General features: G+C 46.3%; 1 protein-coding gene across 1 annotated transcript in view; it reads left to right on the top strand.

Annotated features, from left to right (window-relative positions):
• The window catches only part of COL27A1 (collagen type XXVII alpha 1 chain), a 152,333-nt gene that overhangs the window by 130,863 nt on the left and 8,261 nt on the right, over nt 1–13,209 (top strand). The window contains exons 42-50 of the mRNA XM_074891182.1: nt 4,122–4,178; nt 4,337–4,390; nt 5,376–5,429; nt 6,855–6,908; nt 8,462–8,515; nt 8,591–8,698; nt 9,086–9,193; nt 10,714–10,821; nt 13,094–13,147. Coding sequence (XP_074747283.1) covers nt 4,122–4,178; nt 4,337–4,390; nt 5,376–5,429; nt 6,855–6,908; nt 8,462–8,515; nt 8,591–8,698; nt 9,086–9,193; nt 10,714–10,821; nt 13,094–13,147 — 651 coding nt within the window. The remainder of the gene's footprint in view (nt 1–4,121; nt 4,179–4,336; nt 4,391–5,375; nt 5,430–6,854; nt 6,909–8,461; nt 8,516–8,590; nt 8,699–9,085; nt 9,194–10,713; nt 10,822–13,093; nt 13,148–13,209) is intronic.

The raw sequence follows: 13,209 nt of genomic DNA on the forward strand, positions 1-13,209 counted from the left end.
GATGGTGGTTGGGACTGGTCAGTCGTGGGGTCCCCATGAAGAGGAGGCACGCATGAACTCTTTTCTCTCATTTTCCGCTCCCCATCACCGAGAGAGCTTTCGGCTGTCCCTCTGCACACAGGTGTGATTGCAGCTGTACGCGTGCAAGCAGGAGCTTCATTGCTTCTAAAAGGAGTTTGTGGAACAGAGATCCCAAGGACTTGTCTCCACTGGGGCTTCAAATGTGTCCTTTCAGCTCAGGCTCCTGAGCACGCTGCTCTCTGTGCTCCACCTGGAGACTCCTTGTGCAGCAGCGAATCTCTGTGCTGGTGGCCGGGAGTCAGTGGGGCACAGTGACCTGTTGTGTTCCACTAAGATATTCACATGCCTCAGAAATTTTGCTTTGGGGATGAACAATGGTCATGCTGCTTTTTTCTCTCATTTCCTGATGCTGAAACACATCCGTGGAGGAACAGCTGGTGATGCTCCTGCTGCTCCGCATCTCCATCACTGCCTTGCTGCATGTCCTCTCAATCCCCAGCCCTTCTAACACTGCCCCATCCACTTCCCGAGCTGCACCTCTTGCTCTTCCAGACTTCAGCAGCATTCCTCCTCAGGTGTATTCTGCTGAGTGGCTGTGCAGGAAGTGGCAAGTGTTAACCAAGCACAACCAGCCCAGGATAATAATGCAAGAGCTCACGACCAAGCACACTGCCAATTGAGAGCCTGGCCAGAGGTTTCTCACAGTCCCACTGTTGAAACTTGAGCATCCTGGCAAAAAGCTGTGAGTCATGACTACCAAAAGCAAGATCAGCCGTTGGTCTTACAGCAGAAGGAGTAAGAGATGAGCAGATATGTATCTCTGTTGTTTAAATTGCAGCTCTTATCTTATTTTAAAACATTAAAAGTTGTCACCTTCTTGAAAACTCCCACTATTTCATGAGTAAATGTTCTCCAAATTATTAATCTGAAGCACTCAGTGAAGCACTCTCCCCTTCACCAACAAAATATTCTTTTGCAAATGGACACTAGAAGGGCACTCCCTCAGAAACAACACGGATCTTGTGACATCAGAGCACAGCAATGCTGATGATAAAATGAATTCTACATGCAAGTATCCAAGCCTGACAAAGACGCCAAAGCATCGAACGCATCCTGCTGAGAACAGTCAGATTTGTTAATGACCATTGACAGCCAGATCTCGCTCACGTCTTCCTGGAAGGTCAGCGGGTCTGCTGGCACCTTGCAGGGGAGCAGCTCCAGCTGAACGAGGAGAGCACAGCATCGCGTGCCGAGCCTCCAGCACCATTTCCCGCAGCATCCAGGTGTTCCACAAAAGTCTTGCATCTAAGTTTTCTTATCCATCCTTCCCTCTTATCTCTGAAGAGTTGCCTGGATCCCAGCCTAAGGACAGACAGATTCCTTCCCTCTGAACATCTGTAACTCACACACGCGTGCAAACATGGAAATGGAAGCCTGATTCTGAGAAATGAAAAAGAAACTAAAATGGGACCATGACTGCTCTGTGAGCTTTAAACAACGTGGTAAACTTAGCTGTGCTGAAGAAGGGGGATATATAATGGTGGGGAAGGTCTTCCCTTTTCCAGAGAAGAAAGCAGCTTGGTGAGAGGCATTATTGCGGAATCCATCTCCCTTGTGCCATACCAGCCAGCTACTCCGCCGCATTTAATACATTTACAGCTCCTCAAAGAGGCCTTGCTCAGAGCAGACGCCTGCACTTGGCAGCTGCTTAAAGCAGTCCAGATGGGATCCTTTTAAAAATTACAAACTGGTGTATCTCACTTTGGGACAGGATCCAACAACAACAAGCCTTCCCTTCTTCTCCATGCATTTTCCATTTGTATCCCAACATGTTTACTTTGCTGCCCTTTACTCTAACTTTTTTTCACTGCAACTTTCCAAAGAATTAGCGCAGACCTTTCATCTCCCCCTTGAGCAGCTGAGGCATCAGGAAGTCCTGGAGGAGCTCAGTCCCACAGTCCTAGAGCTGATCCAGGCTACAGGATTTTCTCAGAAGACAAAGGAAAAGGTGGGAATTAGACTCAAGGGGACACAAAGCCACAACTCAGCTTTGGGGAGAAAGTCTGTGAGTCATGATGTTCTTCAAGGGTCCCCAGAATTATGAGCTTTCTTTGAGTTCATCACACTCGCTTCAGCTCCCAAATGGCAAGGTGTTCGCATTCCGTTTGGGAAGAAGCAATTGGTGCCAAGACTTCTGCATAGTAACACATATACTAGGATTTTTTTTTTTTTCTTAAGACTTGAGAAACGGTGGCTTTGTTTCCCTTCTAGCCTACATTCCATTGATAGTGGCTAGAAAGCAAACCAGTTGCCAGGTATTTTACTGCTGACTTCAACCAGCAAGTTCAGTAGCTCTGTAAACTGTTGGCAGAGCCTGTTAGACATTACTTTCTTTTCTCTCTACTCTGACACCCAAATTTCTCCATCCATATTACTCAGTACTATATTCTCAAGCCATCCTGGCACAGTTTCTCCCTATATATTTCTTCTACCATGATACATCCCCAAAACTCCAGACTGGAGTTCCCCACCCAGCACACGATCTCCTAAGGACAGTATAACCATGACCTGTGAGTATATATGAAATCCTGGCAGCATTCATCCAACACGTCGCGGCAACAGAGAAGGAAGAGGCCACTGTCATCAAGTATATAATGGAGAGAGAGGCACTGAGCACTTTCCTACCTGTTGAGGTTAACTGCAAGAGGTTTTGTAAAATCTTGAGCCTCATTCTACCAAGCTGTAAATGTCAGTACTGGTGCTCAGCCTGAGAGAAGTCAGTGTGGGTCAGCATGTCTCTCTCAGCAGTGACACAGCCCTGATTCCAAGATGTGATCCAGTTCCTACAGAAAAGAAGCTGTTTGCTCTACTATCTGAGTTTTTTCACTGAGGGTTATTCACTGCTCCAGGTGGGTCATTACCAAGCATCCCATACAAGCAAAGCACCCCAAATGCCTTCTCCCAGAGGCAAGATCACTGAGAAATTGCCCAAGCACCTTTACTATAGGCAGCTGCAACTCAAACAGAAGATGAGAGTAGCCCAGAGAGAGAGTCAAAGACAGTCGTAAATACACCAGAAAGGGCTGATTTAACCACTGAGAATTGCAGAAGTCTGTGGAAAATGGCTCTGCCCAGCTACGGAGATTTGGATGTTCAAGGCTCTAGGAGCACCCCAAACACTCCAAACACAGCAGCTGCAGTGTGCCAGAACCCGCCCAAGACCTCCTCTCTCCAGTAGCTGCAGCGTCAAAGGAGCTCTGAGATGTGTTCATTCTAAGGAGCCAGAGTGCCAGAGACTCAGGGATATGAAGTAGCCAAAAACCGGAGGATCTGGAATGTGGCCGTTTTCTATGGGGAGCAAAGAAACAGCCGTCCCTGAGCTAGACTCCAGAGAAAATGGGACGTCATGACCCCGAGTGACTTACACAACAGAATTTTTAAAAGATAGTGTCTGTGTTAAGTCTTGAGGATCCCTTTGGGTGTTTTGGAGAGACCTCAGTTATAAATAATCCAGATGATGGTATCTACCAACCAAACCATGAGCTCTGAGCTCTTGCTGCGGAGCATCCCATCAACGAGTGGAGCTGCGCATGCAGCCAGTGTGTAAGGGGCTGACCCTCTCACCTCATCAGTTGTGAGACAAGCCCACAATGGTGGCACACAACCAGGGAGCCCATCCAGACCACCCTTGTTCCCATGACAGCCCAAGCAATGCTCAATGAGGGTGGGGAAATGCTTGATTAAAGCGCTTGGTTTAGCTGTCAGCAATAAAATTCAGAGGCAGAGAACTATTTCCCATGTTGTCATAATTACATGCTTCTTGCTTAGTTTTAGGAATTGAAAATAACCCTTTGCACCTGGTTCCTTAGGGAAGACGGTTAGACCAGGCAGAAACAACCACTAAAGACACCAGGAAAGCTGTGTGAAGAGTCAGTGTACTCCAGGTTGTGAAACGAAACCAAAAAAAAATGTTTAGACTTAAATTCAACAGAGGCTTTGACTTAAGGAGCCGATGATATGGGAGCACTGGATTGGGTCTGTAGAAAAGCATCTGCCGTATAACCTGCTGTCTATATTAATACTAGTATTTTTATTCACAGGGAGAGCAAGGTGATGACGGGAAGGTAGAAGGCCCACAGGGACCACCTGGAGACAGAGTAAGATGTTAAATCCCTTCTCTAATCAATCCTGGCTTGATTTTTGCAGGTGAATTAGTTGGGTTGTTTCCCTACTTGTAGAATATGTACAAGCCATTGAGATATTGTGCATGGCAGATTGTTTACATCCACCTTAAGTCTTTGTTGTGTTGTTGTAGGGCCCTGTGGGTGACAGAGGTGATCGAGGGGAGCCTGGAGACCCTGGTTATCCTGTGAGTGTTATTCCAAATGCATGATTCAGAAATGTTTGTCTTGGGGAAGTGCTTCCAATCTGCATCAGCCCACAGAAGGTCTACCCTTTGCCCAGTAGTCACGATTCATAACCCACTGCTGTCCCTTGTCAGCCGCTGTACGTGGATGTTTCAAACAAGGAGTGATTCAGATATCTTTTCCCTAAAGTGGTAAAAATTTTGCTGAAGGCAAATGTAGGTGCTGCAGGTCAGCATCTCACAGTGCCCTGCACCTGCCTGAGCACACTAGACTGAGAGAATGAGCAGAACCATCTCATCAGAGGTATTTGTGATTATCAAGGAAATACCCTGGGGAAGATATGTTCAAGAGAGATCCTGACAATGCTGCAGAAAATTCAAGGCTGATGTGCCCATGGTTGTAGACTCTTTCATGGGAATATCTCTGTTAACTTGGAGGTTTGGAAGCTTCCAAAATCTTACCACGATTTCTTGCAAAAGCAAAACCAGGGTTATGAATTCTTCCCCTGTACTCCTGACGCCCTCTTTGCAGGATACCTCCAGCTGACTGGTGTTGCTCTACAAAGGCTCTGTGAACTAAATCTTACCTCCATCCAAAAGCAGCTGGTCAGAGTGACCCATTCCAGTAACGTACAACAGAGTTTAAATTCACCGTGGTAGCAGTGCTGCTGCCTTATTGTATAGCACAGCGGTGAAGAACAGTCTCCAACTGTTCACTTACGTTAGTGCTGCATGTATTTAGGGATGCATCAGAAAGCTTTCTTCAATAGTTAGATGGTGATTAGCAATTCCTCTTGGCTATTTCTTTCCAGTGCAGATCCATGGGAGCATGTACGCTACCCACAAGCTTCAACATTTCTGTGTTAGCAGAATGCAGATATGTGTGTCTTCTCCTTCCCCATACAGCGTGTTACATCCATTTTTGTTTCCCATTGCCACAGAAGTACCCAAGAACAAACACCCGTTCCCTCTCTGTTTTCTATTTAAGGGTCAAGAAGGTCTTGATGGAGAAAGAGGAAAACCTGGGCAGCAAGGCTTACCTGTAAGAGATGCTGCTTTATTGTAAGCTACCCAATGTCACGTGCATGTGAAAAACAGATGCAAAAAGGAAGGAAGGTGGGAGGGGCTGCAGCAAGGGGTGTGTGGTGAGCTGTGAAACGCGACGTGTGCGTTTCCATAAGTCAGGCCTGTAGAATGGGCATTCTGAGTCACATGTTGAGACTAATAAATGGGTGACAAAACAGGGGGCATTCCCAGAAGCCTGTCTCCAAAACTGTCTCTTCAGAACAATCCAAGAGGGACTAGAAATCTTAGGAGATGGGCAGTGGGAGACAACAATGACAGTGGAAAGGTCTGCTTGGAAATGATGCGTTTGGTCCCATGTGAGGCAAGACCATATTATTCTGCCTGCATGGTGTTTCCTCTCAAACCAGTGCATTTATGAGACTAAATTAAATCCAAATTTAAGGGAAGGACTTTTTATTCCCTTGCTATATACGGCAGCATCTAATTTGTATATGTGACTATTGCAACTGTGAGTGCAGCACCACATTAAATGTAGTTTGTATTGGAAAATCAAGTTGAATCAATTTTCATTCTTTGTAAAACTGCTGGGAAGAACAACAGATTCTATTTTGGGGTAAAATCGTAGTGCTCTGTCATATGGCCTAGAAACGGGTAGAGCTGCCACATTCCCCAGTGGATGTAGCTTATTGTGAGGAGTGGAAGGCCCTCAGATGTCAGTGTTTCAGATGGAAGCAGGAGCTTTGGATTGTCTTTAGTAAAGAACCGTTAGAAACATGTGGCTCAGAAACAAGCTGAAGGAGGAGAGCTCTGCAGGTATGTCCTTACTTACCATTTCTTTGATATTAGTCCAGAAATTGCCCCTGACACAAATACACACCAAAAAAAAACCCCTGGATGGTCAGAAGACGGAGACATGTGTGATGGGGAAGAGCCCAGTAAGAGAGTAGTGAAGTATCCTTTCTGCTTTACTCCTCCATAGGTAGCTCTCTAATATCTGCCATCCAGGCAAAACCAAGGAAAGGGCTGCAGCATGCAAAAGGGAGGTAGTACCAACACTAAAGATGTAGTCGCTGTATAAACTACTCGTTCTGCACGTAGCTCCTGCAGTACCTTTCTCAAAACAGGCTCCTTCCTGCCCACTTCTCAGCACTGTTTTCCAGGCGCCATCTGGAATTTAGTGAATGATTTCCGTGAATACAAACACCACCCAAGTGAGGGGGTAGCATTGCTTCTTCTCCAATTGACACCCTGTTAAATGCTCTCTGGAGACAGTTCCTTGCTCCTTTTTCCCCAGGAGGCCTGTCTGAGCACAGACTGTTCCCCTGAATTGTTTCCATACGGTCTGTGTTGTTAGGGCACAAAAACTGCTGTTCTTTGTACTTCATGCAACACACTGCCAGAAGAGAATTTCAAGCAGATTTTTCTTGCTTATGTTTTGTAGGGGGATCCTGGACCACCAGGCCAGCCAGGAGCAAAGGGATCCAAAGGTGATGTGGTAGGTTTCAGCAGGGTGGATTTATAGTGTCCCAAGTTTAAAGAAAATGTCTAATTAAGAGGACTCTCATGTTTTTCCCCAGCATGTGTGATCTGGCCTATGGTCTATGCCTTGAAAGACTCTGGAGAACCTAGTGGGAGGGCTGTAAACATGTATTTAAGTGTCTAAGCCCAACAGTTCATTGGCTTTGTGAAGCTGGAGAAGATCAAGACAATTACAGCTCCAGCATGATGGGTGAATCTTGGGCAGGTCTTTAGTCATTGCCATGTCTCTTTCCCATAACCCCATTTGTGGTGCCTCCAGCCACAGCTGGCTTGTCTGTCCCTAAGGAGGTTTGAGCCGGGCAAGTGTCTCTCTCTTTCACTTGAACTGTAAATTTTTCTGGCTTGAAACCTTCCAGATTTGGAGTCCATTTATCCATGCAGTTCTTATGTTTCTTGGAAGAGTCCCTCTAACTTCTTGCCCTTATTGAGCAAGAAAACACAGCACACATGGGTCCTTCAAGGTTCATTAGGATACCTCATACCTACTCCTACCTCTACATCTGGCTATAATGACAGCTTGCTAATTATTCTCACAGATCAGGGACTTTATTTGCTAAAACATAAGTATGTGACCTCAATACTCAGCAAATTCCTGCTCCCTTTTGGCAGATGTCAGGATTTTTAATCTGACCCTGCTGGGGTAATGCCAGAAGATAGTTTAACCTACAGTAGGTGTTCTTGGCAAAAAGCGTACTGGGCGATAAGATAAATAAACTCTACCCATCGATGGACAATCTGCAACTGCCTTTGGGTCTAATGAATAGCAGAGAAAGCACCCCCAGGAGTATTTCTTTCATGTAGCTGGCCTGCCTGGTCCTCTGCAGATGGAGAAACAATGCACAGAAAATGGAGTGCTTCAATTTAACAGTGCTTTAGTACATGACCTCGCTAAGAGAGCCCTAGTGAAGGTGATGAGGCTGAGTTTTCCATTCATTCTGCAGAAATTAATCCTTTTTACAGCTAATAAACCTCAGGAGTATTTCTTTTACATCTTTGTTCACAAAGAAACATTGCAAATTTTAGACACAAGATACGCTTTTTGTTTACATTAACTTTCCAAAATAGAAGGAGCTACCTTGCAGAGAAAAGCTTTTACTGAACGCCCTGCACAAGACTTGCTGGGCCCTTGATTCGGCACTGTGCTGTCAATGAACTGACAGAGGACGCAGGTTTTAAGCATCTTGTTCTAATGTTTGCCAGTGCACTCAGTCCTCCCTCGAGTTCATCCTGCTTTATTTGTCCTCATCTGCTCTGTATTAGGAAAAATGTAGGTCCTTGCCTTCTAGCTATTCATTCCTGCCCTAGAACTCTCAAGACGTACGAAGAATCACTTGTAATAAAACCAAATAGCAGTTCATTCCCCAGTGTTGGAGCAACTGACTTTATAAATCTCCTTTTTATAAAACTCTTTCCAACCATTATCCAAAAGCACACCCTGAAGCCAGGCTGCGAAGTGGAGTTGTGCTAGAGCTGCTGCAATTTTAGATGTCTTTCTTGTTTTGCTTGCAGGGTCAAAAAGGAAAACAAGGAGCACGAGGCAATTCAGGGAGCAGAGGCTCACCGGTAGGTAAAAATCCAGTTTTCTGCCCCAGCAAATGCTGTCCAGGAACTCCATCACTGACACCTCTTTGATTTTAGGGCATCCTTGGACTACCAGGTCCTCGAGGAGTGGTGGGAAGGCAGGGTCAAGAGGGTGCCCCTGGAGTGGACGGAGTGCCTGGGAAGGATGGCGTGCCTGGGGTGCTGGTGAGTTTGCAATTGGAACTTTAGAGCGTTAATAGCAAATGCAACTTAGGAGCTGCAAAACTAAAAGGCAGCACAAGAGAAATGGATGTAGTCCAGCTACATCCAGCTACATGTACCCAGAGTGGATCGTGTGCTCCTCATCGTATCTCACATGCACATAGAGGCAGCAGCTGCCTTTGCATGTCCAACTCTGTAAATAAACCAGTGTTTCCAGCCTGGTAGATACTTGCATGCACAAACTTCTATATACGCCTCTGCAAACCCACCCATGCCCAGAGCATGGTGCTTGCTGAGGGCAGAATCACACCACTCCCCCGTCCCCCCAGAAGCTGTGGAGTGGTGGAAAGAGTATCTTGTTTCATAACCTCTTCTGGGTTTCTTTTCTAGGGAGAGCAGGGTGATGATGGGGAAGAAGGTGTGACAGGCATGTCAGGCAAGAGAGGGAACCCTGGCATACCAGGACTCCCCGGGGCACAGGGACCACCAGGATTCAAGGTGAGTTTCTGAATCCCTAAGATACTGCTGTGAGCAATCCAGTCTGTGAGCCTGTCTCTAGAAATTGGATTCTCCAAGGTCTAATAAGGTCCTAACTCCTGCTGCCATCTTCTACTTAGCTAGAGGCTCAGTAGATCTTTCTCCTCATCCATCCATCCATCCATCCATCCATCCATCCATCCATCCATCCATCCATCCATTTTCATGACGTTCACAGCAGCTGAATGTCCCAGAGACCTTTCCTCCTTCATCAAAGTTCAGGAGCCTACAGATACACATACCCACACCACGAACACTTTATCTTTCTTTCATTAGAAACCTGGCAAAAAAAACATGGCCTTGGAGAAGTTGCAAAGGAACTGCTACAGCCTGCATGTAGGATGTCCAGGATAAATGACTCCATGGGAAATTCGGGTGTCCTCTAGCTGCTGCCCTGCGAGGCCTGAACTACTGAAGGGAAATTTGTGCTGCTTGTTTTTTAGCATATATTTACTGGATTGGAACAGCTGGAACCAGTATCAGCTTGGACATTGCTCTGGGTGGAAGCAGGGACAAGCTGCTTGAGTGACCTTGGGGTTTCTTCCTGGTCCTTGCTGTGGTCCAGGCTGGCCACAGGATCTTAACTGGACCAACAGCAGTTCTGTAAGACTCTGTAAATAGGAAGACTCCAACTGGGTTTGGAGCAGCTATCAGTTCTGATTTAAATTATGCCTCCCATAACACATCACTCTTAAACTGTCACTTGCTGCCCTCCAGCTGCCTTGGGTAGAATAACAGGCTGTTACAAGAAATGACTGAAAGACCCTTGTGTCATCATGACAGACTCATACCCTGGCTCCAGGGAAATTTGTTGCCCCTTTTCCAGGTGCTCAACTGCCCTAGGCTCTCGCCACCTTTGCTCCTCTCTCCCAGTCTGCCCCAGATTGAGTAGCTGGGGCTTGTGCTGCTCCTGGCACTTGGCAAGGGGAAGAGGTGGGGAGCAAAGTGTTGTGCTGGGTCTCAGAATCCCCTCTCTTGTCCTTAAGTTGTGTAGTTCGTGCTGGGGAAAAGTTGGTGGTGCTGGAGTTGGTGATGCTGGAGTTGGTGATGGCTTTTCAGCCTCTGGATTGAAGTCTCCAGCTGAAGTCTTGCCACATCGTCAACATTTTAGATGGATTAATCATCAGTTGCTAGCCTGCTGGGGGGAAGAGATTATGAGAAACCGCAGGGCAGCACAGACCACGTATGGAAGTGCAAACAGAAGATGTTTCACCCCCTTGCTGTCCTTAGCCCCCGTGCAGGCAGTAGAGCTCTGCTGAAGCTCCTGCTCTGCGTGAAGCTCAGGAGGGAACGCAGCCATGCCCATCGTTGGTCTCACACACATCCAAGCCACCTTAGCAGACCTGAGGCATCTCCCCATGAAACCACATTCCTTATCCCAATGAGCCACTTTTCCAGCTTTCCATCTATGGCTATTTCGACTGAGGGTTGTTATATTTAGCTCCTGTCCTTTGGAATTATTTGAATTCTGTTATTTTTAGGGTGAAAGAGGATTGCCTGGACAGACTGGCCAAACAGGGAAGCGAGGATCATCAGGAGGAACGGGCCTTCCAGGGAGCCCCGGCGATCCAGGACCCAAAGGACAGCCGGTTAGTGATGAAGGGAGCTGGTCAGACCTGACTCCAAGCCATCTCCTGCAGAAGAGGGTGCAGATCCGCAGGCTGGGATAGCAGGGTGAACCCTGGAGTTGTACAGGGAAACCCATAACCAGCTTGTGCATGAGTGCAGGAGCATCGGCACAGATCTCCAATGCGCACACTTCCCCACTCTTCACTGCTCACTTGTGCACCGAGACATCGAATCCACTCCCGTGTTCCCCAGGGCAGCGTGACCGTTCACAACATCCTCGTGCCTGTGGTTACAAGGCCATGGTGTGTGCTGGCAGCCAGGCTGCAGAGCCATCTCACACACCCCTCAGCAGTGTCCTCGACGAGAGTGTTGTGAGAGTGCTACATGGAGTGTTCGGAGGGGAACTGTGCACCCCAAGCCATCCAAAAGGTGCAAAGAAGGGTCTGTAGCTCTGCTGGGATGTGCAGGAGGTGCAGGAGCCGGCATCATCGGTGCAGTTTGGAGAGTGGTGGAGCTGCGAGTTTAGAGCATGCTGTGGGAGAAACACCAAGAGCCCATGGTCAAAGCAGCAGTTAAATTCCCACACCTGTCTCCAAGGCAGGCTCCTAATCCTTACTGATTTTATTTATTGTGCTTGTGGGATTGCCCAGTTTAGCACTGATGTGTCACACTTTATCAGGCTATATTGAGAATACTTAAGCTATTTAGATTAGGACCACCATCAGAGGGGTCTAGTTAGGCCACAGATGTAAATGTGAAGAAAAGAGAGATTAGGACTAATACAAAACAAGGGACAAGATGAACCCCAACTACCTCAATTAGAATATACTTGTTTGATATTTTTATAAAACCCTGTGATGGCAGTATTCAAGCTGAAAGGTGGCAGCCAACAACATAATAACAATATCATTTTTCCTCTTGTGTCCACAAGTGGCAGGTTCATTTGCCCAGCATTGCCATTGCCTACCTTGCTGCAGAGCTAGTGGTCAGGTCCCCTTAGCTGAGATGACTCCACAGCATTTAAACCCTTCTGACTACCCATTTACTTTTGCCCGAAATTCCTCTAGAAGGAGGGTTTGGTTGGTTCTCCTAATGCAGGAAAGACCTTAGTCCTCCGTTAGAAGCAGTTTTCCTTTCCAGGATCCATAAATGGGCAGTTAAATCAATTTGTATCCTTGGAAAGTTTCTTACACTCCACCGAGTCCAACCAAGCCTTTTCTTGCCAAGCAGTTTCTCACTGTTGTGGCAGGAAAAACTTCCTAACAGTGAGGTCTCTAGACTGACTCTGGAATAGCCTTGTAATAGAGATGGTGGAAACCCCATCACTTGAGTCATTTACAACTGGGCTGAACAAGACATTGTAAAACATCCCATAAAGTACAATCCAGCATGGGTCACATCGTCCTGCCGAGAGTCCAAACAAGCCTTTTCCATCTCTAATGTTCCTAAGACTGTAGATGAATCATCTGGTGTATGTTTCTGACCCATTTTTTTTAACGTTGAATCATTTCGCATTTTGACATCTGAGAAGTCCCGAAATATCAAAGGACATACATCTCAAACGTGGTGAAATGAGGGTGTTTATATAAGGACATGCTACCCAGTGTGGTTTTTTTTATTCTCAGAGAGCATGCTATGTGCTAATCCAATCCTGATGACCTTCCAAATATTTTATTATTATTTTTCTTAAGAAATTGAGCAAAAATCCCTACAGGGTTGAATAGGAAAAGAATTAGGGGATATGCATGGTTTTCCTGGGTTTGAGTAGGAGGTTATGTTGTAGGACCATGCACTTTTTTGAAAGCTTGAATGAGCATAGTTTGAAATTATCTTTTAGTAGGTCAGTCCAGCTGGATTTAGAAATAAAAGAAGAGCTTGTTTTTAAAAGCTTTGAGACTGTTTTTTTCATCATGATCTTCCAAGATCAATCTCAGAGTAGATGCTCTGCATCCTGCTTCTGCTGACTGTGGTCCAAGCTAGACAAGCATCTGCTAAAAATAGTGTAGGTACGCCTCTCATTCTGGGGGCAACAAGGCTTAGTCTATGAGATCTAAGTCATCTACAAGTCTAAGAGATCTTCTGGAGTTGCTTCTAGCCTGATGTTTGTGTAATTCCTCCTTCAGATTTCTTTCATACTTCTTTCTCATCAGTCCCACTTAGACTGAAGAATACTAATGGATTTCTCTTTCTCTGAAGCTGCTGAACTCTTGGCGCGTCTTCGAGTGACCAGCCGTTCAATATGAACTTACTGTTGCTCTTTATTCTTGTATTTGTCTTGGCTGTTATTTGCAGGGAGACTTTGGCGAGGCAGGATTTCCAGGGATTGCGGGCATGTTTGGGCCAAAGGTAAGAGGCTGTCTTGTGACTAGTTGGCTTTCTACTCTCTCTTTGCTGGGGACAGACAATGC

The sequence above is a fragment of the Strix uralensis genome, chromosome 21 (genome assembly GCF_047716275.1).
Source record: "Strix uralensis isolate ZFMK-TIS-50842 chromosome 21, bStrUra1, whole genome shotgun sequence".
Lineage (NCBI taxonomy): Eukaryota > Metazoa > Chordata > Aves > Strigiformes > Strigidae > Strix > Strix uralensis.